The sequence below is a fragment of the Montipora capricornis genome, chromosome 2 (assembly GCF_036669925.1).
Source record: "Montipora capricornis isolate CH-2021 chromosome 2, ASM3666992v2, whole genome shotgun sequence".
Taxonomy (NCBI): Eukaryota; Metazoa; Cnidaria; class Anthozoa; order Scleractinia; family Acroporidae; genus Montipora; species Montipora capricornis.
Window position 1 is genome coordinate 7,071,744 of NC_090884.1, and position 22,500 is coordinate 7,094,243.

A 22,500-nucleotide genomic window follows, 5' to 3' on the forward strand; every position below is an offset into this window, starting at 1 on the left:
ACTGTTTTTTGGGGTTATATATATGTATCAGTACACCTGCATGCATTCTCAATATTCATCCAAGTTTAGTGAGATAATTCAAAACCTGATTAAGGAATCGAAAGAGGAACTGCAAGATCAACTTTTTTAGATTATTCGATGAAAATTAAAAGACAGGTAAGGGTAATTGAATGCAATCCCTCCAATTGGGTGCAAACACGTTTTCATGAAACAGGCCTCAATCAGCACATGCCGGGTTCATCAACTTGATCTTTCATCTTTTGTCTTTTCCATCAAAAATTCACTGACGTTTTGGCAAGGCGGTTTTAAAAATTCAGAATATTAGGACAATACTGAAGGCTTCAATCAAGCATTATGAACAAGTCACTGGTGAATCCGAGTTGCTTTTTTCTTACAATGAACATAGGCCAGACGGAAGCAACATTTATGGCAAATGTTGTTACGTGTATCCTGAACTCGCTTCTTTCTCCGATAACGTGTGCCGGGAATTTTATCATTGTATACGTGATTTGGAAGTCACGAGACCTTCATTCGCCAACTTTTTTTCTGCTGGGTTGTCTCGCAGGTGCAGATTTCCTTGTGGGAGCAATCTGTCATCCATCTTTGGTTGCTAGCAAAATAGCTGAACTTCAAGGAGATCCAAGCCTTGTGTGTTCATTGAGAATTTTTCAGTGCATGAGTGCGTGGATAACAGGCTCCGTATCTTTGTCCCTTTTAGCGCTTGTGTCCATCGATTGCCTTCTTGCTCTCACACTTCATTTAAGATACAATTCCGTTGTCTCGATTTCTCGCATGCGTTTCGCAGTTTTGCTAATATGGGTTGCCACTGCAACTACTGTATCATTGAGGTTTGCAGTTACCAGCTGGCTAGTTATCCCGTTACTATCACTGCTCATTACTTTTCTTGTCATTTTGTTGTGCACCTACAAAATATTCCACATCGTTGGAAAACATCGACGACAAATACGAGAGCAAAACATGGCCATGAACGTGGATGCGAATGCGTCGAACGAGCTCAAATGCAGAAAATCAGCGGTGACTGTTGTTTATGTCTATGGTTTGCTCCTAACGTTTTATATTCCATTGTTTGCAACGGTTCTTGCGGACATCATGATTGGGTCTACTCCATCCGTGAAGATTGCTTACGACTTTTCCACAACAGCTGTTTTCATCAACTCGCTTTGGAATCCAGTCGTGTACTGCTGGCGAATACGAGAGATACGCCAATCTGTGAAAAGTGTGCTGAGAAGACCACAGCAACATTAACAAACGGTCGAGCAAAGATCCTCTCAATGTGTAGTGCGAGACAGATTTCACGAAAAGTAGAAACGCTTTCCAAAATGCATGCTGTTTTCTTCCAAAATCTTGTTGGTGATGGTAATTTCTGCACTTCGAATCTCACTGAAAGTCAGAACTAGCTGCAGAGACAATGGGTCTACTTCTGATCTCCAGTTGGAACTGTATTCAAAAGAATTGCGTTTCACAAGGAGAAAGTTGCATTCAATATTTGCTTTATATTAATTTAACAATGTTATAGAAATATGTACCCTGTTGACCTGATATCATATTTGCGCCTTTTCACTCGTCAGAGGAACAATTTCCGTACCATGTTTGTGACCGCATGAATAGCATATGAGCCTGCTTTTCCACACGCGCAAGCACGACAGCTCTTATTTCACCGTGAAAACGGCCTTGTTGCAAGTAAGTTAAAAAGTGTAACTTTCTATAGTTAAACGAGAAAAAAGTGCTATCAAGGTACAACCTATAACTGTAATAGCGGACTTCGCTTCATCACCAGGTAAGAAATATTATAACCCAGGCCATTTGTGCGAGAAAAGAAAAAAAAAAGGTTTTGGTCACCCTACTACCGTACGTACGTCCACCCCTCCTTATTTGCCAGTGTGACCCGTATCACGTGAGCATACCACGTGCTCAAGTTTAGAGCTCATCGAGGTCAGCTGTTTTCTTGAGGTTGACGGCTGACTAGGTACTGGGCTTTGATTGGATCGCAGGCTCAAGTCAGGATAACTTACTGTAAGAATAAGCTAGACGCTCCATGAGCGTACACTTGTTAAGATCTACAATTCCCGCATAATCATAAACCGGGGAAAAAAAACCTTTGAATTAGTAGGCACAGTCCTGAATGTGAATTTGTCGACAAGAAGAGCCAAACTTTTCGAGGAGCTAACGTCTAAATGAAAATTTGCATAGCGGTATAAATTTAATAGTCTTGACATTTACTGACAGTCACACGTACTTTACTAATGAAACTGTAAAAAAAAAATTCTTCGAAAACGTACAAGCCTTATACATTTTCGTCTACAACTGAAATGAACCTCACTTTCAAATTTCAAAAAGTAAACTGCTTAATACGACCACCTCTTACAATACTGTCACGGCCGTAGCCAGTATGAGGCAAACAGTCATTTTTTTCGTCATTGTTGAAAATAAAACGTGATTCTAGTGTACTCATCATAAACTCCTAAAATACCTACGAAGAGAATTTAACCACGGACGTTGCCTAAGTCATAACATTTTTCTGGCTACGGCCCTGACGGTTATTTGGGGCCTTTATATATATATGTATCAGTACACCTGCATGCAGGCTCAATATTCATCCAAGTTTAGTCAGATAATTCAGAACCTGATTAAGGAATCGAAAGGGGAACTGCAAGATCAACTTTTTAGATTATTCGATGAAAATTAAAAGACAGGTAAGGGTAATTGAATGCAATCCCTCCAATTGGGTGCAAACACGTTTTCATGAAAGAGGCCTCAATCAGCTCATGCCGGGTTCATCAATCTTTCATCTTTTGACTGTTCCATCAAGGATTCACTGACGTTTTGGCAAGGCGGTTTTCAAAATTCAGAATATTAGCACAATACTGAAGGCTTCAATCAAGCATTATGAACAAGTCACTGGTGAATACGAGTTGCTTTTTTCTTACAATGAACGTGGGCCAAACGGAAGCAACATTTATGCCAAATGTTGTTACGTGTATCCTGAACTTGCTGCTTTCTCCGATAACCTGTGCAGGGAATTTTATCATTGTATACGTGATTTGGAAGTCACGAGACCTTCATTCGCCATCTTCTTTTCTGCTGGATTGTCTCGCAGCTGCAGATTTCCTCGTGGGAGTGATCTGTCAGCCATCTTTGGTGGCTAGTAGACTAGCCGAACTTCAAGGAAATCCAAGCCTCATCTGTCCATTGAACATGCTTCAGGTCATGAGTGCGTGGATAACAGGCGGCGTGCCTTTGTTCATTTTAGCGCTTGTGTCCATCGACCGACTTCTTGCTCTCACACTTCATTTAAGATACAATTCCATTGTCACGGTTTCTCGCATGTGTTTCGCAGTTTTGCTAATATGGGTTGCCGCTGCAACTACTTTCTCATTGAGGTTTGCAGTCAGTCCAGTTACTAACTTGAAAATAATCCCGTTACTATTACTGCTCATTACTTTTCTTGTCATTGCGTTCTGCACCTACAAAATATTCCACATCGTTGGAAAACATCGACGACAAATACGAGAGCAAAACATGGTCATGAACATTGGTGCGAATGCGTCGAACGAGCTCAAATGCAGAAAATCAGCGCCAATGTTCTTTATGTTTATGGTTTGCTCCTAACGTTCTAAATTCCACTTTTTGCGACGGTTCTTGCGCACAACATGATTAGGTATACTCGATCCGTGAAGATTGCTTACGACTTTTCCATAACAGCTGTTTTCATCAACTCGCTTTGGAATCCAGTCGTGTATTGCTGGCGAATACGAGAGATACGCCAATCTGTGAAAAGTGTGCTAAGAAGACCACAGCAACATTAACAAACGGTCGAGCAAAGATCTTCTCAATGTGTAGTGCGAGTCAGATTTCACGAAACGTAGAAACGCTTTCCAAAATGCATGCTGTTTTCTCTCAAAATCTTGTTGGTGATGGTAATTTCTGCACTTCGAGTCTCACTGAAAGTCAGAACTAGCTGCAGAGACAATGGGTCTACTTCTGATCTTCAATTGGAACTGTATTCAAGAGAATTGCGTTTCACAAGGAGAAAGTTGTATTCAATATTTGCTTTCTATTAATTTAAGAATGTTATAGAAAGATGTACCTTGTTGATCTGATATCATATTTGCGCCTTTTCACTCGTCAAAAGAACAATTTCCATACCATGTTTGTGACCGCATGAATAGCATGTGAGCCTGCTTTTCTACACGCGCAAGCACAACAGCTCTTATTTCACCGCGAAAACGCCGTGCCTTGTTGCAAGTATGTTAAAAAGTGTAACTTCCTACAGTTAAACGAGAAAAAAGGGTATCAAGGCACAACCTATAACTGTAATAGCGGACTTCGCTTCGTCGCCAGGTAAGAAATGTTGTAACCCAGGCCATCTGTGCGAGAAAAGAAAAAAAAAAAACGGTTTTAGTCACCCTACGACCGTACGTACGTCCACCCCTCCTTTTTTGCCAGTGTGACCAGTATCTTGTGAGCATACCACGTGCTCAAGTTTAGAGCTCATCGAGGTCAGCTGTTTTCTTGAGGTTGACGGCTGACTATGTACGTACTGGGTTCGATTGGATCGCAGGCTCAAGTCAGGGTAATTTACTGTAAGAATAAACTAGACGCTCCATGAGCATACACTTGTTAAGATCTACAATTCCCGCATAATCATAAAGCGGGGAAAAAAAAGCCTTTGAATTAGTAGGCGCAGTCCTGAATGTGAATTTGTCGACAAGAAGAGCCAAACTTTTCGAGGAGCTAACAGGAAATATCAATAACTAAATGAAAATTTGCATAGCGGTATAAATTTAATAGTCTTGACATTTACTGACAGTCATACGTACTTTACTAATTAAACTGCAAAAAAAATTCTTCGAAAACGTACAAACCTTATACATTTTCGTCTACAACTGAAAATGAACCTCACTTTCAAATTTCAAAAAGTAAACGGCTGAATACGACCACCTCTTACAATACTGTCACGGCCGTAGCCAGTATGAGGCAAACAGTCATTTTTTCGTCATTGTTGAGAATAAAACGTGATTAGTCTAGTGTATTCATCATAAACTCCTAAAATACCTACGAAGAGAATTTAACCACGGACGTTGCCTAAGTCATAACGTTTTTCAGGATACGATTATATGGGGATATATATATGTATAAGTACACCTGCATGTAGGCTCAATGTATATCCAAGTTGAGTAAGATAATTCAAAACCTGATTAAGGAATAGAATAGGGAAACTGCAAGATCAACTTTTTAGATTACTCGATGAAAATTAAAAGACAGGTAAGGGTAATTGAATGCAATCCCTCCAATTGGGTGCAAACACGTTTTCATGAAAGAGGCCTCGATCAGCTCATGCCGGCCTCATCGATCTTTCATCGTTTGACTTTTCCATCAAAGATTCACTGACGTTTTGGCAAGGTGGTTCTCAAAATTCAGAATGTTAGGACAATACTGAAGGCTTCAATCAAGCATTATGAACAAGTCACTGGTGAATACGAGTTGCTTTTTTCTTACAATGAACGTGGGCCAAACGGAAGCAACATTTATGGCAAATGTTGTTACGTGTATCCTAAACTCGCTTCTTTCCCCGATAACGTGTGCTGGGAATTTTATCATTGTATACGTGATTTGGAAATCACGAGACCTTCATTCGCCATCTTTTTTCTTCTGGGTTGTCTCGCAGGTGCAGATTTCCTTGTGGGAGTGATCTGTCATCCATCTTTGGTTCCTAACAAAATAGCCGAACTTCAAGGAGATCCAAGCCTTGTGTGTTCATTGAGAATTTTTCAGTCCTTGAGTGCGTGGATAACAGGCGGCGTATCTTTGCTCCTTTTAGCGCTTGTGTCCATCGATCGCCTTCTTGCTCTCACACTTCATTTAAGATACAATTCCGTTGTCTCGGTTTCTCGCATGCGTTTCGCAGTTTTGTTAATATGGGTTGGCACTGCAACTACTGTATCATTGAGGTTTGCAGTTACCAGCTGGCTAATTATCCCGTTACTATCACTGCTTATCACTTTTCTTGTCATTGCGTTCTGCACCTACAAAATATTCCACATCGTTGGAAAACATCGACGACAAATACGAGAGCAAAACATGGCCATTCACGTGAATGCGAATGCGTCGAACGAGCTCAAATGCAGAAAATCAGCGGTGACTGTTGTTTATGTCTATGGTTTGCTCCTAACATTTTATATTCCATTGTTTGCAACGGTTCTTGCGGACAACATGATTGGGTATACTGGATCCGTGAAGATTGCTTACGACTTTTCCACAACAGCTGTTTTCATCAACTCGCTTTGGAATCCAGTCGTGTACTGCTGGCGAATACGAGAGATACGCCAAGCTGTGAAACGTGTGCTAAGAAGACCACAGCAACATTAACAAACGGTCAAGCAAAGATCTTCTCAATGTGTAGTGCGAGACAGATTTCACGAAAAGTAGAAACGCTTTCCAAAATTAATTCATGTTGTTTTTTTCCAAAATCTTGTTGGTGATGGTAATTTCTGCACTTCGAATCTCACTGAAAGTCAGAACTAGCTGCAGAGACAATGGGTCTACTTCTGATCTCGAATGCGAACTGTATTCAAGAGAATTGCGTTTCACAAGGAGAAAGTTGCATTCAATATTTGCTTTGTATTAATTTAAGAATGTTATAGAAGTATGTACCTTGTTGATCTGATATCATATTTGCGCGTTTTCCCTCGTCAAAAGAACAATTTCCATACCATGTTTGTGACCGCATGAATAGCATGTGAGCCTGCTTTTCCACACGCACAAGCACAACAGCTCTTATTTGACCGCGAAAACGCCGGGCCTTGTTGCAAGTATGTTAAAAAGTGTAACTTCCTACAGTTAAACGAGAAAAAAGGGTATCAAGGCACAACCTATAACTGTAATGGCGGACTTCGCTTCGTCGCCAGGTAAGAAATGTTGTAACCCAGGCCATCTGTGCGAGAAACGAAAAAAAAACCGGTTTTCGTCACCCTACGACCGTACGTACGTCCACCCCTCCTTTTTTGCCAGTGTGACCAGTATCTTGTGAGCATACCACGTGCTCAAGTTTAGAGCTCATCGAGGTCAGCTGTTTTCTTGAGGTTGACGGCTGACTATGTACGTACTGGGTTCGATTGGATCGCAGGCTCAAGTCAGGGTAATTTACTGTAAGAATAAACTAGACGCTCCATGAGCATACACTTGTTAAGATCTACAATTCCCGCATAATCATAAAGCGGGGAAAAAAAAGCCTTTGAATTAGTAGGCGCAGTCCTGAATGTGAATTTGTCGACAAGAAGAGCCAAACTTTTCGAGGAGCTAACAGGAAATATCAATAACTAAATGAAAATTTGCATAGCGGTATAAATTTAATAGTCTTGACATTTACTGACAGTCATACGTACTTTACTAATTAAACTGCAAAAAAAAATTCTTCGAAAACGTACAAACCTTATACATTTTCGTCTACAACTGAAAATGAACCTCACTTTCAAATTTCAAAAAGTAAACGGCTGAATACGACCACCTCTTACAATACTGTCACGGCCGTAGCCAGTATGAGGCAAACAGTCATTTTTTCGTCATTGTTGAGAATAAAACGTGATTAGTCTAGTGTATTCATCATAAACTCCTAAAATACCTACGAAGAGAATTTAACCACGGACGTTGCCTAAGTCATAACGTTTTTCTGGCTACGTTTTTCTGGGGTTATATATATGTATCAGTACACCTGCATGTAGGCTCAATATTTATCCAAGTTTAGTCAGATAATTCAAAACCTGATTAAGGAATAGAATAGGGAAACTGCAACATCAACTTTTTAGATTATTCGATGAAAATTAAAAGACAGGTAAGGGTAATTGAATGCAATCCCTCCAATTGGGTGCAAACACGTTTTCATGAAAGAGGCCTCGATCAGCTCATGCCGGCCTCATCGATCTTTCATCGTTTGACTTTTCCATCAAAGATTCACTGACGTTTTGGCAAGGTGGTTCTCAAAATTCAGAATGTTAGGACAATACTGAAGGCTTCAATCAAGCATTATGAACAAGTCACTGGTGAATACGAGTTGCTTTTTTCTTACAATGAACGTGGGCCAAACGGAAGCAACATTTATGGCAAATGTTGTTACGTGTATCCTAAACTCGCTTCTTTCCCCGATAACGTGTGCTGGGAATTTTATCATTGTATACGTGATTTGGAAATCACGAGACCTTCATTCGCCATCTTTTTTTCTTCTGGGTTGTCTCGCAGGTGCAGATTTCCTTGTGGGAGTGATCTGTCATCCATCTTTGGTTCCTAACAAAATAGCCGAACTTCAAGGAGATCCAAGCCTTGTGTGTTCATTGAGAATTTTTCAGTCCTTGAGTGCGTGGATAACAGGCGGCGTATCTTTGCTCCTTTTAGCGCTTGTGTCCATCGATCGCCTTCTTGCTCTCACACTTCATTTAAGATACAATTCCGTTGTCTCGATTTCTCGCATGCGTTTCGCAGTTTTGTTAATATGGGTTGCCACTGCAACTACTGTATCATTGAGGTTTGCAGTTACCAGCTGGCTAATTATCCCGTTACTATCACTGCTTATCACTTTTCTTGTCATTGCGTTCTGCACCTACAAAATATTCCACATCGTTGGAAAACATCGACGACAAATACGAGAGCAAAACATGGCCATTCACGTGAATGCGAATGCGTCGAACGAGCTCAAATGCAGAAAATCAGCGGTGACTGTTGTTTATGTCTATGGTTTGCTCCTAACATTTTATATTCCATTGTTTGCAACGGTTCTTGCGGACAACATGATTGGGTATACTGGATCCGTGAAGATTGCTTACGACTTTTCCACAACAGCTGTTTTCATCAACTCGCTTTGGAATCCAGTCGTGTACTGCTGGCGAATACGAGAGATACGCCAAGCTGTGAAACGTGTGCTAAGAAGACCACAGCAACATTAACAAACGGTCAAGCAAAGATCTTCTCAATGTGTAGTGCGAGACAGATTTCACGAAAAGTAGAAACGCTTTCCAAAATTAATTCATGTTGTTTTTTTCCAAAATCTTGTTGGTGATGGTAATTTCTGCAATTCGTATCTCACTGTAAGTCAGAACTAGCTGCAGAGACAATGGGTCTACTTCTGATCTCGAATGCGAACTGTATTCAAGAGAATTGCGTTTCACAAGGAGAAAGTTGCATTCAATATTTGCTTTGTATTAATTTAAGAATGTTATAGAAGTATGTACCTTGTTGATCTGATATCATATTTGCGCGTTTTCCCTCGTCAAAAGAACAATTTCCATACCATGTTTGTGACCGCATGAATAGCATGTGAGCCTGCTTTTCCACACGCACAAGCACAACAGCTCTTATTTGACCGCGAAAACGCCGGGCCTTGTTGCAAGTATGTTAAAAAGTGTAACTTCCTACAGTTAAACGAGAAAAAAGGGTATCAAGGCACAACCTATAACTGTAATGGCGGACTTCGCTTCGTCGCCAGGTAAGAAATGTTGTAACCCAGGCCATCTGTGCGAGAAAAGAAAAAAAAAACGGTTTTAGTCACCCTACGACCGTACGTACGTCCACCCCTCCTTTTTTGCCAGTGTGACCAGTATCTTGTGAGCATACCACGAGCTCAAGTTTAGAGCTCATCGAGGTCAGCTGTTTTCTTGAGGTTGACGGCTGACTATGTACGTACTGGGTTCGATTGGATCGCAGGCTCAAGTCAGGGTAATTTACTGTAAGAATAAACTAGACGCTCCATGAGCATACACTTGTTAAGATCTACAATTCCCGCATAATCATAAAGCGGGGAAAAAAAGCCTTTGAATTAGTAGGCACAGTCCTGAATGTGAATTTGTCGACAAGAAGAGCCAAACTTTTCGAGGAGCTAACAGGAAATACCAATAACTAAATGAAAATTTGCATAGCGGTATAAATTTAATAGTCTTGACATTTACTGACAGTCATACGTACTTTACTAATTAAACTGCAAAAAAAAATTCTTCGAAAACGTACAAACCTTATACATTTTCGTCTACAACTGAAAATGAACCTCACTTTCAAATTTCAAAAAGTAAACGGCTGAATACGACCACCTCTTACAATACTGTCACGGCCGTAGCCAGTATGAGGCAAACAGTCATTTTTTCGTCATTGTTGAGAATAAAACGTGATTAGTCTAGTGTATTCATCATAAACTCCTAAAATACCTACGAAGAGAATTTAACCACGGACGTTGCCTAAGTCATAACGTTTTTCTGGCTACGTTTTTCTGGGGTTATATATATGTATCAGTACACCTGCATGTAGGCTCAATATTTATCCAAGTTTAGTCAGATAATTCAAAACCTGATTAAGGAATAGAATAGGGAAACTGCAAGATCAACTCTTTAGATTATTCGATGAAAATTAAAAGACAGGTAAGGGTAATTGAATGCAATCCCTCCAATTGGGTGCAAACACGTTTTCACGATAAAAGCCTCGATCAGCTCATGCCGGCCTCATCGATCTTTCATCGTTTGACTTTTCCATCAAAGATTCACTGACGTTTTGGCAAGGTGGTTCTCAAAATTCAGAATGTTAGGACAATACTGAAGGCTTCAATCAAGCATTATGAACAAGTCACTGGTGAATACGAGTTGCTTTTTTCTTACAATGAACGTGGGCCAAACGGAAGCAACATTTATGGCAAATGTTGTTACGTGTATCCTAAACTCGCTTCTTTCTCCGATAACGTGTGCTGGGAATTTTATCATTGTATACGTGATTTGGAAATCACGAGACCTTCATTCGCCATCTTTTTTTCTTCTGGGTTGTCTCGCAGGTGCAGATTTCCTTGTGGGAGTGATCTGTCATCCATCTTTGGTTGCTAGCAAAATAGCCGAACTTCAAGGAGATCCAAGCCTTGTGTGTTCATTAAGAATTTTTCAGTCCTTGAGTGCGTGGATAACAGGCGGCGTATTTTTGCTCCTTTTAGCGCTTGTGTCCATCGATCGCCTTCTTGCTCTCACACTTCATTTAAGATACAATTCCGTTGTCTCGATTTCTCGCATGCGTTTCGCAGTTTTGCTAATATGGGTTGCCACTGCAACTACTGTATCATTGAGGTTTGCAGTTACCAGCTGGCTAGTTATCCCGTTACTATCACTGCTCATCACTTTTCTTGTCATTGCGTTCTGCACCTACAAAATATTCCACATCGTTGGAAAACATCGACGACAAATACGAGAGCAAAACATGGCCATGAACGTGGGTGCGAATGCGTCGAACGAGCTCAAATGCAGAAAATCAGCGGTGACTGTTGTTTATGTCTATGGTTTGCTCCTAACGTTTTATATTCCATTGTTTGCAACGGTTCTTGCGGAAAACATGATTGGGCATGCTCGATCCGTGAAGATTGCTTACGACTTTTCCACAACAGCTGTTTTCATCAACTCGCTTTGGAATCCAGTCGTGTACTGCTGGCGAATACGAGAGATACGCCAAGCGGTGAAACGTGTGCTAAGAAGACTACAGAAACATTAACAAACGGTCAAGCAAAGATCTTTTCAATGTGTGTTGCGGGACAGATTTCACGAAAAGTATAAACGCTTTCCAAAATTCATGCTGTTTTCTCCCAAAATCTTATTGGTGATGGTAATTTCTGCACTTCGAATCTCACTGAATATCGGAACTGGTTGCAGAGACAAGGTCTACTTCTGATCTCCAGTTGGAACTGTATTTAAAATAATTGCGTTTCACAAGGAGAAACGGTTGCATCAATATTTGCTTTATAGTAATTTAAGAATGTTATAGAAATATGTACCTTGTTGATCTTATATCATATTTGCGTTTACTCGTAAAAAGAACAATTTCCGTACCATGTTTGTGACCGCATGAATAGCATATGAGCATGCTTTTTCTGCTTTTGTCGCAAGTAAGTTAAAAAGTGTAACTTCCTACAGTCTAACGAGAAAAAAGTGCTATCAAGTCACTACCTAAAACTGTAATAGCGGACTTCGCATCGTCGCGAGGTAAGAAATATTGTAACTTAAGCCATCTGTGCGAGAAAAGAAAAAAGCAAAAGGTTTTGGTCACCCTACGACAGTACGTACCTCCACCCCTCCTTATTTGCCAGTGTGACCCGTATCACGTGAGCATACCACGTGCTCAAGTTTAGAGCTCAAGGAGGTCATCTGTTTTCTTTAGGTTGACGGCTGACTAGGTACTGGGCTTCGATTGGATCGCAGGCTCAAGTCAGGATAACTTACTGTAAGAATAAACTAGACGCTCCATGAGCGTACACTTGTTAAGATCTACAATTCTCGCATAATTATAAACCAAGGGAAAAAAAAAGCCTTTGAATTAGTAGGCACAGTTCTTAATGTGAATTTGTCGACAAGAAGGGCCAAACTTTTCGAGGAGCTAACAGGAAATATCAATAACTAAATGAAAATTTGCATAGCGGTATAAATTTAATAGTCTTAAGATTTACTGACAATCACACGTACTTAACTAATTAAACTGTAAAAAAAAAAATCTTCGAAAACGTACAAGCCTTATACATTTTCTTCTACAACTGAAAATGAACCTCACTTTTAAATTTCAAATAGTAAACGGCTGAATACGACCATCTCTTACAATACTGTCACGGCCGTAGCCAGTATGAGGCAGACAGTCATTTTTTCGTCATTTTTGAAAATAAAACGTGATTCTAGTGTTATCATCATAAACTCCTAAAATACCTACGAAGAGAATTTAACCACGGACGTTGCTTAAGTCATAACCTTTTTCTGGCTACGGCCCTGACTGTTATTTGGGATTGTATATATGTATCACTACTCAGTACACCTGCATGCAGGCTCAATATTTATCCAAGCTTAGTGAGATTATTCAAAACCTGATTAAGGAATCGAAAGGGGAACTGCAAGATCAACGTTTTAGATTATTCGATGAAAATTAAAAGACAGGTGTGGGTAATTGAATGCAATCCCTCCAATTGGGTGCAAACCCCTTTTTCATGAAAGAGGTCTCAATCAGCTCATGCCGGGTTCATCAACTTGATCTTTCTTCTTTTGATTTTTCCATCAAAGATTCACTGACGTTTTGGCAAAGCGGTTCTCAAAATTCAGAATATTATGACAATACTGAAGGCTTCAATCAAGCATTATGAACAGGTCACTGGTGAATACGAGTTTTTTTTGTTAGAATGAACGTGGGCCAAACGGAAGCAACATTTAAGGCAAATGTTGTTAGGGACTGTGCAATAATTATCAGGAGGGGGGGGCCCTAAAACCAGAGGGGGGGGGGGGCCATAAGTTAAAAAAATTGGAAGGTGGGGGGGGGGGCTCTACATTAGATTTCTCAAGTAAGTTGAGGGGTGGTCTTAATTAAATTTCACAAATTCGATAACGAATAAATAAACATTTTCCAAATAGACAGATGCCACGCCTTTGACTATCCATAATGTCTAAATATTGCATCAACATAAACACATGCTTTAACTTATTTAGAATGTCAACATATGATAGATTGAAACAATCGCTCATGCACAGAAGTCACAAACCACGTTGTGAGCTTTGCCAATAAAACATTTGGCATTTAAGAGGTCCCGCATACATGCCAGGTCTGTTCTTGATTTAAACAGCGAGAGGGTTTCTAGGTCTACAGTTTCTAGCTGAGGAATGCCACATACTTCTGTTTCATAGTTGTCATCAATGGGTTCACCTCCCAAAGACCGAAAAATTATACAGGTTCGGGTCCTACGGCTTTCTGAGGCAGCAATCCTCTTCTTCTCCCTTTTTTTCTTCTGTTCCTTCTTTTTTCTTGATTTGGATGCTTTGGATTTGGCACCAATAGGAAATGTCGCTTTATATTTAGCCATCACCCTATCCAGGTCTTCTACAAGATGCAGAACGTTTAAACCGACTTGAGACTTTATTGAATGACGTTGTTCAGCATTAAAATTGTGTAAACAGCTGAGGCCAGTCTTCAGTGTTTTTCTAACTTGGTTACGACAGCATTAAGCTTGTCCTGGATATCATTTGCCTCTTGTTTGCAACGTCTGATGTTGCTGTCATCATGGGGAGCTGGCTTATAATCCTCTCGGAGAAACCTTCCTGGGTTGTCGGATAAAAGATATTGGTATCTGTTCTCAAGTTTTTCAATATCTAAAGGTACGGGTTAGAGAGGGGGGGGGGGGGGGCACATCAAAATTTTGAGAGAACGTGGGGGGGGGGGGGGGTCACAGCTAATCTTGACGCTGCTGGAGGGGGGGCCCTATCAAATTTTTTCCTTTGGTGAAGCTCATTTTAGGACCCCCCCTTCCTGATAATTATTGCACAGTCCCTTACGTGTATCCTGAACTTGCTGCTTTCTCCGATAACGTTTTTTTTTGCTGGGTTGTCTCGCAGCTGCAGATTTCCTTGTGGGAGTGATCTGTCAGCCATCTTTGGTTGCTAGTAGAATAGCCGTGGATAACAGGCAGCGTGTCTTTGTTCATTTTAGCGCTTGTGTCCATCGACCGCCTTCTTGCTCTCACACTTCATTTAAGATACAATTCCATTGTCACGGTTTCTCGCATGTGTTTTGCAGTTTTGCTAATATGGGTTGCTGTTGCAACTACTTTCTCATTGAGGTTTGCAGTTACCAACTGGCGAATAATCCCGTTACTATTACTGCTCATTACTTTTCTTGTCATTGCGTTCTGCACCTACAAAATATTCCACATCGTTGGAAAACATCGACGACAAATACGAGAGCAAAACATGGCCATGAACGTGGGTGCGAATGCGTCGAACGAGCTCAAATGCAGAAAATCAGCGCCAATGTTCTTTATGTCTATGGTTTGCTCCTAACGTTTTATATTCCATTGTTTGCAGCAATCCTTGCGGACAACATTATTGGCTATACTCGATCCGTGAAGATTGCTTACGACTTTTCCACAACAGCTGTTTTCATCAACTCGCTTTGGAATCCAGTCGTGTACTGCTGGCGAATACGAGAGATACGCCAAGCTGTGAAAAGTGTGCTAAGAGGACCACAGCAACATTAACAAACGGTCAAGCAAAGGTCCTCTCAATGTGTGTTGCGAGACAGATTTTACGAAAAGAAGAAACGCTTTCCAAAATTAATCCATGTTGTTTTGTTCCAAAATCTTGTTGGTGATGGTAATTTCTGCACCTCAAATGTCACTGAAAGTCGGAACTGGCTGCAGAGACAAGGGGTCTACTTCTGATCTCCAGTTGGAACTGTATTCAAAAGAATTGCGTTTCACAAGGAGAAACTGTTGCATCAATATTTGCTTTATATTAATTTATGAATGTTATAGAAATATGTACCTTGTTGATCTGATATCATATTTGAGCTTTTTTACTCGTCAAAAGAACAATTTCCGTAACATGTTGTGACCGCATGAATAACATATGAGCCTGCTTTTCCACACGCGCAAGCACGACAGCTCTTATTTCACCGCGAAAACGGCCTTGCCGCAAGTAGTTAAAAAGTATAACTTCCTACAGCTTTAACGAGAAAAAAGTGTTATCAAGGTACAACCTATAACTGTAATAGCGGACTCCGCTTTGTCGTGAGGTAAGAAATTTGTAACCCATCTGTGCGAGAAAAGAAAAAAAAAATGGTTTTGGTCATCGTACGACCGTAAGTACGTCCACCCCTCCTTATCTGCCTGTGTGACCAATATCACGTGATCGTCCCGCGTGCTCAAGTTTAGAGCTCATCGAAGTCAGCTGTATTCTTGAGGTTGACCGCTGACTAGGTACTGGGCTTTGATTGGATAGCAGGCTCAAGTCAGGATAACTTATTGTAAAAATAAACAAGACGCTCCATAAAAGCGTACACTGGCTTGCCTGTGGTACGTGTTACACAATTGAACCGCAGGGTTCCAGTTAATTTTTTTAAAGCAAATTTATAAACCTTATAAATTTAAGTTAATGTGACAACCAAGACATATCACAATGTGTGACTTACTATCTGGACAAAGCTTTGGCTGTCATGCTCAAAGGTCATTTCCTTTAATTTCACGTGCAAACAACATCTCGAGCCCCATTTCGCCAATCACTTGCTAGCCTTCATGCACGTTGTGTTGCCATAGTGATCCCGCCGGTTTTTCTTGCCATGTGCTACAAAGCTTAGTTTTCTTGTGTAGCTTGCTACGAAAATTTTCCTCCCTCCCTCCCTAACTTTGCTGGGTCCTTGGTGGTATGTCAAAGAGTTAAGTTCGTATTCAATTCTATTCTTACTAAGTCCCTTGTTTGTATAGTTGCATATTTACGGTAGTTTTTTATAACATGTTACTGTTCTCTTCGAGCTTATCAGCTCTGAGTAAGTTTATTGAGTTTTAAAGCACATCGCTTTATGGGTTATTATGCCTACTAACCTTAAACAGCGGTCTACCTATGTAGTCATGTTTCCTGTTAAATTGCTTGCTGTAGAGCCTGCATATCTGGACTGTGTCAGTTATCTGCTGTACATTTTTACCATGTTACAAGTTTTACATATTAGCTATCAGAATTGTATTAGGCTACCAAGGCACCACATTTTATGGGTGTTTTCTCTTCATTGCTACTTTTACTGAGATATCCATAATTATATTGATGGGTTGGGTTTCATCTAGAGTTATTGTTCCTTGAGAGTTAATCTAAATCATGTTGTCAACTAGGTAGATAATGGGGTACTTGGACACTCTAATTATCTGATATACATTTCCTGACATTATGTTACAGGCTCTCTGTAAACTTGTTATGTGAAAGTCAGTTATAGATTTATTGAATTTCAATAAACATGGGTTGAGGATGAAGTGCTCCCATACAGGTCACCCTTTGCCCCATAGATTCACTTATTTCTTCTATTCTGGGGTACTGGGCCCCAGTGCAGCTTTATAACTTTGTTACCATAGCAACTAGGTGAAAATCTTTTAGGATAAGGACCTCTTTCATTGGGGATCTTGACCCCTTGGAGAGGATTGGGGGATTATGACCCCTCTCTGGAGGGGATTGGGGGATTATGACCCCTCTCTGGAGAGGATTTACTTCTCCTTTAGCTAACTAGGATAGGATATAAGGACCTCTTTCATTGGGGATCTTGGCCCCTTGGAGAGGATTGGGGGATTATGACCCCTCTCTGGAGAGGATTGACTTCTCCTTCAGCTAACTAGGATAAGATATAAAGACCTCTCTTGCGGGGATTACGACCTCCGGAGAGGGTTGGGGGAGTATGGCCCCCTCTCCGAGAGGATTTTCCTCTCCTTCAGTCCTAGCACCATTACTTGGATAGAGTTAGTTTGTAGACTTGACCTGTGCGAGTAGTTATTTTTCTGGAGCACTTTGTCCCCAACCCCTTTATCCCACAAACTTGCCTCTGTGTAATTTTTTGCTGTTCTTGGGTTGGGAGCATTAAGTGTGGGGTCATTAAGACCATTTAAGGGTCACCCACATGTCGCGCCAGCAGAGGCCCTTTGGCTCGCACGTTCACACCTTTAATTATTTTGTTATATCCTGTCCAGGAGCCCATAAGTAGGAGCGTCCAACTCCCATACTGGGCCTATGTCACGGCGTTTTCAGAGACCGATTTATTTTTAGATCACTTTTTCGCGGTAAAAATGGAAGTCTACTTCCGGTGCTAGGAAATGTGATACATCGGGATGTAAAAAAAAATGGCGGCGCCATGCTGGTCTTTCGAGAGTACTTTTCTCTGAATAAAAGTCCCAATTTTTGCTCCGTTTAGCCGTTTTCCTCTATTCCACTCCTTTTTTCTTCAAACAGCACTTTCCCATAGTTCTGTGTAATTAGACTTTGCACACTTTCCGCGCACGTAGTTGCGGAATTTTGATCGACTTCCTCGGCCTAGTGTCTGATGTCTGAAACAAGACCGAATCCTCTTTAGAAGTGTGTAAAATGTGAATCTTGGTTATGAAATATTCTAGTACCAGTCGTAAAGATGAAGCGGTGTAATTCAAGTGAAGACTGTCATGAGTTCCGAAAAAAGGAGCCACATTTGCAAGTGCAAGAGGTGACTCTACGAGGAAAGTCAACTCAGTCATCATCCTCCACCGTGAAGAGCGTTTTGAAGCGGAGCATCGAACTTAAACAGGCCCAGAGAAAAGAAGAAGAGAAAAGAAAAGAAGATACCGCTTCCAAGTGCAAAGATAATCTTGCTTTAAAGCAGTGGGCAACTATCTTGTCCGATGCCGGGTATTATTGTGAGGTGAGATCACTAGTGACGAGCATGGATTTCATGCCGTTTCCGGAATCGAAAGAAGCTCCGTGTTTTGCTCTAATCGTTGAGCGCTCCAGAGATTTGCCGTTTTCTGAAATTTCAGGCCCATTTCAGGCTGCAAGATTATTGGTATATCCAAACGGTGAATGGCAAATAGATAGCCCCATCGTAGAGTACAGAAGACTCCAAGTTGGAATGTTGAGTATGCCAATTAAGTCCGGGCAACTTATTGATCTTGCTCGAAAATGGCTATCCGAAAAGCATGTGCTGTGCCCTGGTTTGGTGGGTAGTGACGGAGAAAAACTAGAAAAAGAACTGGGTTATATTCCCAAAAACGTTAGCGTTTATGGTAGAAATTATGTTCGTTCGGTTGGCTGCAAGATCTGGCATGTCCCTGGTAGCAATTACGATCAGATGCAAAAGATGTGCGGTGAGTGTCTTGAGTGCTACAGATACGTGAAGAATGCCCTTGCCAAAAAACAGTCCTTGAGCTCATCTAAACGGGAGAAGCGACAAAATCCCAGCAGCAATTATGCAATTAAGTATTTGACGCCAAGAAGTAAGTCCATTCGTCTCGGGAAAACAAGGAAACTACGATCTCGAATGACTAAAAAAGTCAGGAAACTGTACAAGCAAACGAGCATTGAATTGCCACAGGAGCAGTCGTCGGAGCTTTGTAAGCTGGTTCAGGAGATAGAAAATTCGAACGAAGGGAAGCAAGAGCTTGAAACGATTTTTAGCGAGGGGAACCAGCTCACGGATAAGAAGGGTTACAAAGCAGGAAATTGCGTCAAGGGTATTTGGGAGAAAGATAGGGACGGTTTCTTTAAAGATCAAAGAAAAAATGGTGAGTTTTAAAGCAATCTTTATGTTTTTAATTCCAAGATGTACTTTTTAAGGTTTTCTTTCACTTCGTTAATTAGCCTCTGTTTTGATCATAGTATGTTGCTTGTGCCTCTTTATATACATATGCCCTATGCACATTAACAAATCACGTTTATTAAACAAGGTTCCAAAAAAGTCACGAAGTTGACAAAGAATTCAAGTGAACTTTAACTTGTTTTTACATTTGCCCTAAATTTGTAGTTGACAAAAACCAGCAAACAACTTTTTGCAAAGAAATCAGTATTTTAAACCATAGATGTTTACACAAGTTTTAAAACAATTTTGTTCAAGCTTTGGTGTGAATGGGGATTAGTCTGTTAGCCAAGTTCAAGGTCTGTATGATAGGTCTATAGAGACCTAATAGGATGTTCATAAATATGGCTTTCTTTCTCCAGGACAATAAATATGTGGAAGACAAATAAATTTTGTAGATGTTAAAAACTTTGTGTAATGTTATGGTAATTATCAGATCAAGCAAAGTACAATTAATTATTACATTTTGTGGCCTTTTTGGTGGTGATAGTTGAATTGAATAAAAAAGAAAGGCCTTGTTTGAAAATTCTGGTGTCTACCTTGAAGTTACGGACCAAAAAATTGACCAATCACAGAATAAGAAATATAAGAAATGACTCAGTAAAAAAAACTATCAATGCTCGTAATTGTAAACTCATATTGTTCTATAATTCTCTCCTACAGTTACTGGAAAAAATGGAAATCGTTGGTCAGCAGTAACCATTCGAGTTGGTGAGTGTTTACAGAGGTTGAGATGAGTGCAGTCTGCATTCTGTTGCCTGTACAAGAAGTATGACTTTTCTGTCAGAACCAAAAGTGAACTTGACCTTTGTTGAGCATGATACCATTGGATTTTCTCACTTTTTAAGTTTTGGCTGATCTGCATGATGCAGCATATCAAACATGAGACACATTGTTTCATCCGATTTCCAAGCAACAATAAGTGAGTTGAAAACGTGAAGTTTCCTTTAGTATTTATGGAATTCAAGGTGTCTCTGGATATCAGATGAAACACAGTGTTGAAAAAGCTGACGTTCCCAAAATTTGGTGATTTAAGATCTAAATTATTGTTCATGGTAATGATTTCCTTCAATTTCTCTTCATGAACTATTAATGAGTTGGAGAATGCTATTTGAACATAACAAAGACAAAGGTGCTCACAATTTAAATTAAAATTAGAAAAAAAGTGGAAAACTTTAATGTTATTTGAAATTGTAGTTACTTATTTTAATTTTTCTTCTCTAAAAACCATTTACCTTTGTTAAATTTTAAATGACGTGAATTTATTACTTGTTGTCCATTGTCATTACTTATTACTCTTAAAGTAATTTTATTTTTTTTTTTTACTGTTATAATAATTTATTTGTTGATGTATGTTGACATTCAATAGTTCTAAGTTAATTTACAAAAATCATTTTTTCTTTTTATTTTTTACGTATGCATAGCCCTGGCTGTTTACACCAGGAGCCCTTCAGCATATGAGGCATTACATAATCTGAAGATTTTGCAGTTGCCTCACTCAAAAACCTGGAAGAAAGTCATCAACGCTGGTTCTGAGAAGGCTGGTATTGATGAAGAGTATCTGCTTAATCAGCACAAGACCTACACTATGTTCCAAAAAGAAAGAGAGAGGATAGGCCATCCCAGACCATTAGGGCATGGAGTAATGATGTGGGATGAAGTCAAGGTTTGCACTAAGCTTATTTTCTTCACAAGTAAACCCCTGAACAAAAATGTAAAAATTGTTTATTAAACTGGTGAATTGGTGAGTTTTTCTTGGTTTGAACATGAATGTAGATGTATCACGCTAAGTTCAATGAAAGGTGTTAAATATAATGTGTTAAGTAAATAAAGTTTCAATTGGATGTTTTTGTTTTTGTTTTTTTTTCCTCCACATAACCAGAAGAGGTAGTTTTGGATCTAAAAAGTGACTTAGAAGCAAATGAAGAATAATAGTAGTCTGTAAATCTGGATGGAGTAAATAAAAATGCTGTCAATTGCATGCAATTGAAAACACTTCATGTGTATACATATTTCATGAGATTTGCAAATTTTCTGACATAGTGTATTAATTTTCAATATCATTATTTTATTATACACTGCAGATTCAGATGAAAATTGCCTGGAATCTCAAAGGGGCTGGCATTACTGGCTTTAGTACTTCAGAGGATGAGCTGAAGGTGCTACACGATGTGTTCAGCACAGCGGTGGAGCCTGGTGCCCAGAAAGCGTCTTACATAGTGCAGTTCCTTTGGAGAGACCTAACCTCTAACTTTGATTTAATTGGTCCTTACTTTCCTGTTGGAAGTTCTATGCAATCCAGTGTTTTGCAGGAGTTTTTAATGCTTACTCTAAAAGCACTAACCAGTTATGGCTTTAAGGTGTCAATTATGCTGTGTGATGGAGCATCATCAAACCTTACTGTATTAAAGCTTCTCTCTGGCCACCCTAAAGCTCAGTTTCCTGCTAGACCTGATGCTGAAACATCCAGGGAATGCTACTATGTGGATGCCTCATTAACAAATCCAGAGGACCCACTGGGAAACCCTATTTTCGTGATGATATGCCCAAGCCATCAGGTGTGTATCACGTGCACACTGTATTAATTGTAATATATTTGTTTGTACTGTTATTTGGGCTGAATTGTTGCCCATTGTTTTGTTTAAATTTAGGCAGATTTCTGACATGTTTTAGAGACTGTAGTTAACACACTTTCGTGAGCAAAACATGCAGATATTCATCTGCACATGTAGGATTTATCTAAATGAGCTTAGGCTATAGATTTTGCAGTACCACTCAATATAGTAATAATTTGCTTGAGAATTGAATGTAAATGCCTTCTTCTTGTACATATTTGCATCTCAGTTCATTATTTTCTCTGACAGTTTATTATACATCTTATCAATGAATGAACAAAGTGGAGTAAGTAATAAAGTGTGTCAGTAATGAAATAATTTGTCCTATTTTATTAATCCAGATGTATAAGTTAGCTGAGTAAATAAATTATTGATGAACAAATGTATTGAATGAAATAAAAACTCATTTTGTTTCGTAGCTGAAAAACATGATAGCAGCCCTTTATAGTTCAAGGGAACAGGGTGCCAAAGACTTCTGCAAAGATGAAGAAAAATTTGGATGGAGCACAGTTGAGAGGGTGTTTACCCAAGAACTCGAGAGGGCAGAAAATGGGCTGAGCCGTAGAGTTCCTGGGTTAAAATATGCATTCGTATACAGGGATAACTGGACGCGCCTGAATGTGAGGCCAGCGAAAATAATGCAGGTAGGTAGGTTTAGTACATGTCCATCACACGTAACCGAGCTTGATGCAAAGCCCTCCTGAGGATTAATTGATAGCAAGGATCACCTTTTAAATCATGCAGGATTGAGCCTTTT

At 39.9% G+C, this 22,500-nt stretch overlaps 4 protein-coding genes across 4 annotated transcripts in view; all 4 read left to right on the plus strand.

Annotated features, from left to right (window-relative positions):
• The first annotated feature begins 246 nt into the window (after window positions 1–246).
• Window positions 247–1,767, plus strand: LOC138037736 (melanocyte-stimulating hormone receptor-like). The gene has a single exon (XM_068883644.1). It carries the CDS (start codon window positions 355–357, stop codon window positions 1,264–1,266), a length of 912 nt encoding a protein of 303 aa, XP_068739745.1. The 5' UTR covers window positions 247–354; the 3' UTR covers window positions 1,267–1,767.
• Window positions 1,768–2,949: 1,182 nt separating this feature from the next.
• Window positions 2,950–6,516, plus strand: LOC138033033 (uncharacterized). The gene is made up of 2 exons (XM_068880770.1): window positions 2,950–3,618; window positions 5,443–6,516. The coding sequence occupies exons 1-2, from the start codon at window positions 2,950–2,952 to the stop codon at window positions 6,388–6,390; spliced, it is 1,617 nt and encodes a 538-aa protein (XP_068736871.1). The 3' UTR covers window positions 6,391–6,516.
• A 388-nt stretch (window positions 6,517–6,904) lies between these two features.
• LOC138033038 (probable G-protein coupled receptor 21) lies at window positions 6,905–8,957 on the plus strand. The gene is made up of 2 exons (XM_068880782.1): window positions 6,905–6,929; window positions 8,257–8,957. The coding sequence occupies exons 1-2, from the start codon at window positions 6,905–6,907 to the stop codon at window positions 8,955–8,957; spliced, it is 726 nt and encodes a 241-aa protein (XP_068736883.1).
• An 8,974-nt stretch (window positions 8,958–17,931) lies between these two features.
• LOC138033047 (uncharacterized) overlaps window positions 17,932–22,500 on the plus strand; it is a 5,587-nt gene continuing 1,018 nt past the window's right edge. The window contains exons 1-5 of the mRNA XM_068880789.1: window positions 17,932–19,057; window positions 19,792–19,839; window positions 20,553–20,794; window positions 21,213–21,686; window positions 22,163–22,387. Of these exons, the coding sequence (XP_068736890.1) occupies window positions 17,932–19,057; window positions 19,792–19,839; window positions 20,553–20,794; window positions 21,213–21,686; window positions 22,163–22,387 (2,115 nt within the window). The remainder of the gene's footprint in view (window positions 19,058–19,791; window positions 19,840–20,552; window positions 20,795–21,212; window positions 21,687–22,162; window positions 22,388–22,500) is intronic.

Excerpts from the sequence above, each read along its gene's own strand:
- LOC138037736 (XM_068883644.1), top strand. The coding sequence starts at position 355 with ATGAACAAGTCACTGGTGAATCCGAGTTGCTTTTTTCTTACAATGAAC.
- LOC138033033 (XM_068880770.1), top strand. The coding sequence starts at position 2,950 with ATGAACGTGGGCCAAACGGAAGCAACATTTATGCCAAATGTTGTTACG. Across the intron at positions 3,619-5,442 it reads CAATGTTCTTTATGTTTATG|AATGTTAGGACAATACTGAA; the intron begins GTTTGCTCCTAA and ends CTCAAAATTCAG.
- LOC138033038 (XM_068880782.1), top strand. The coding sequence starts at position 6,905 with ATGGCGGACTTCGCTTCGTCGCCAG. Across the intron at positions 6,930-8,256 it reads GGACTTCGCTTCGTCGCCAG|GTGCAGATTTCCTTGTGGGA; the intron begins GTAAGAAATGTT and ends GTTGTCTCGCAG.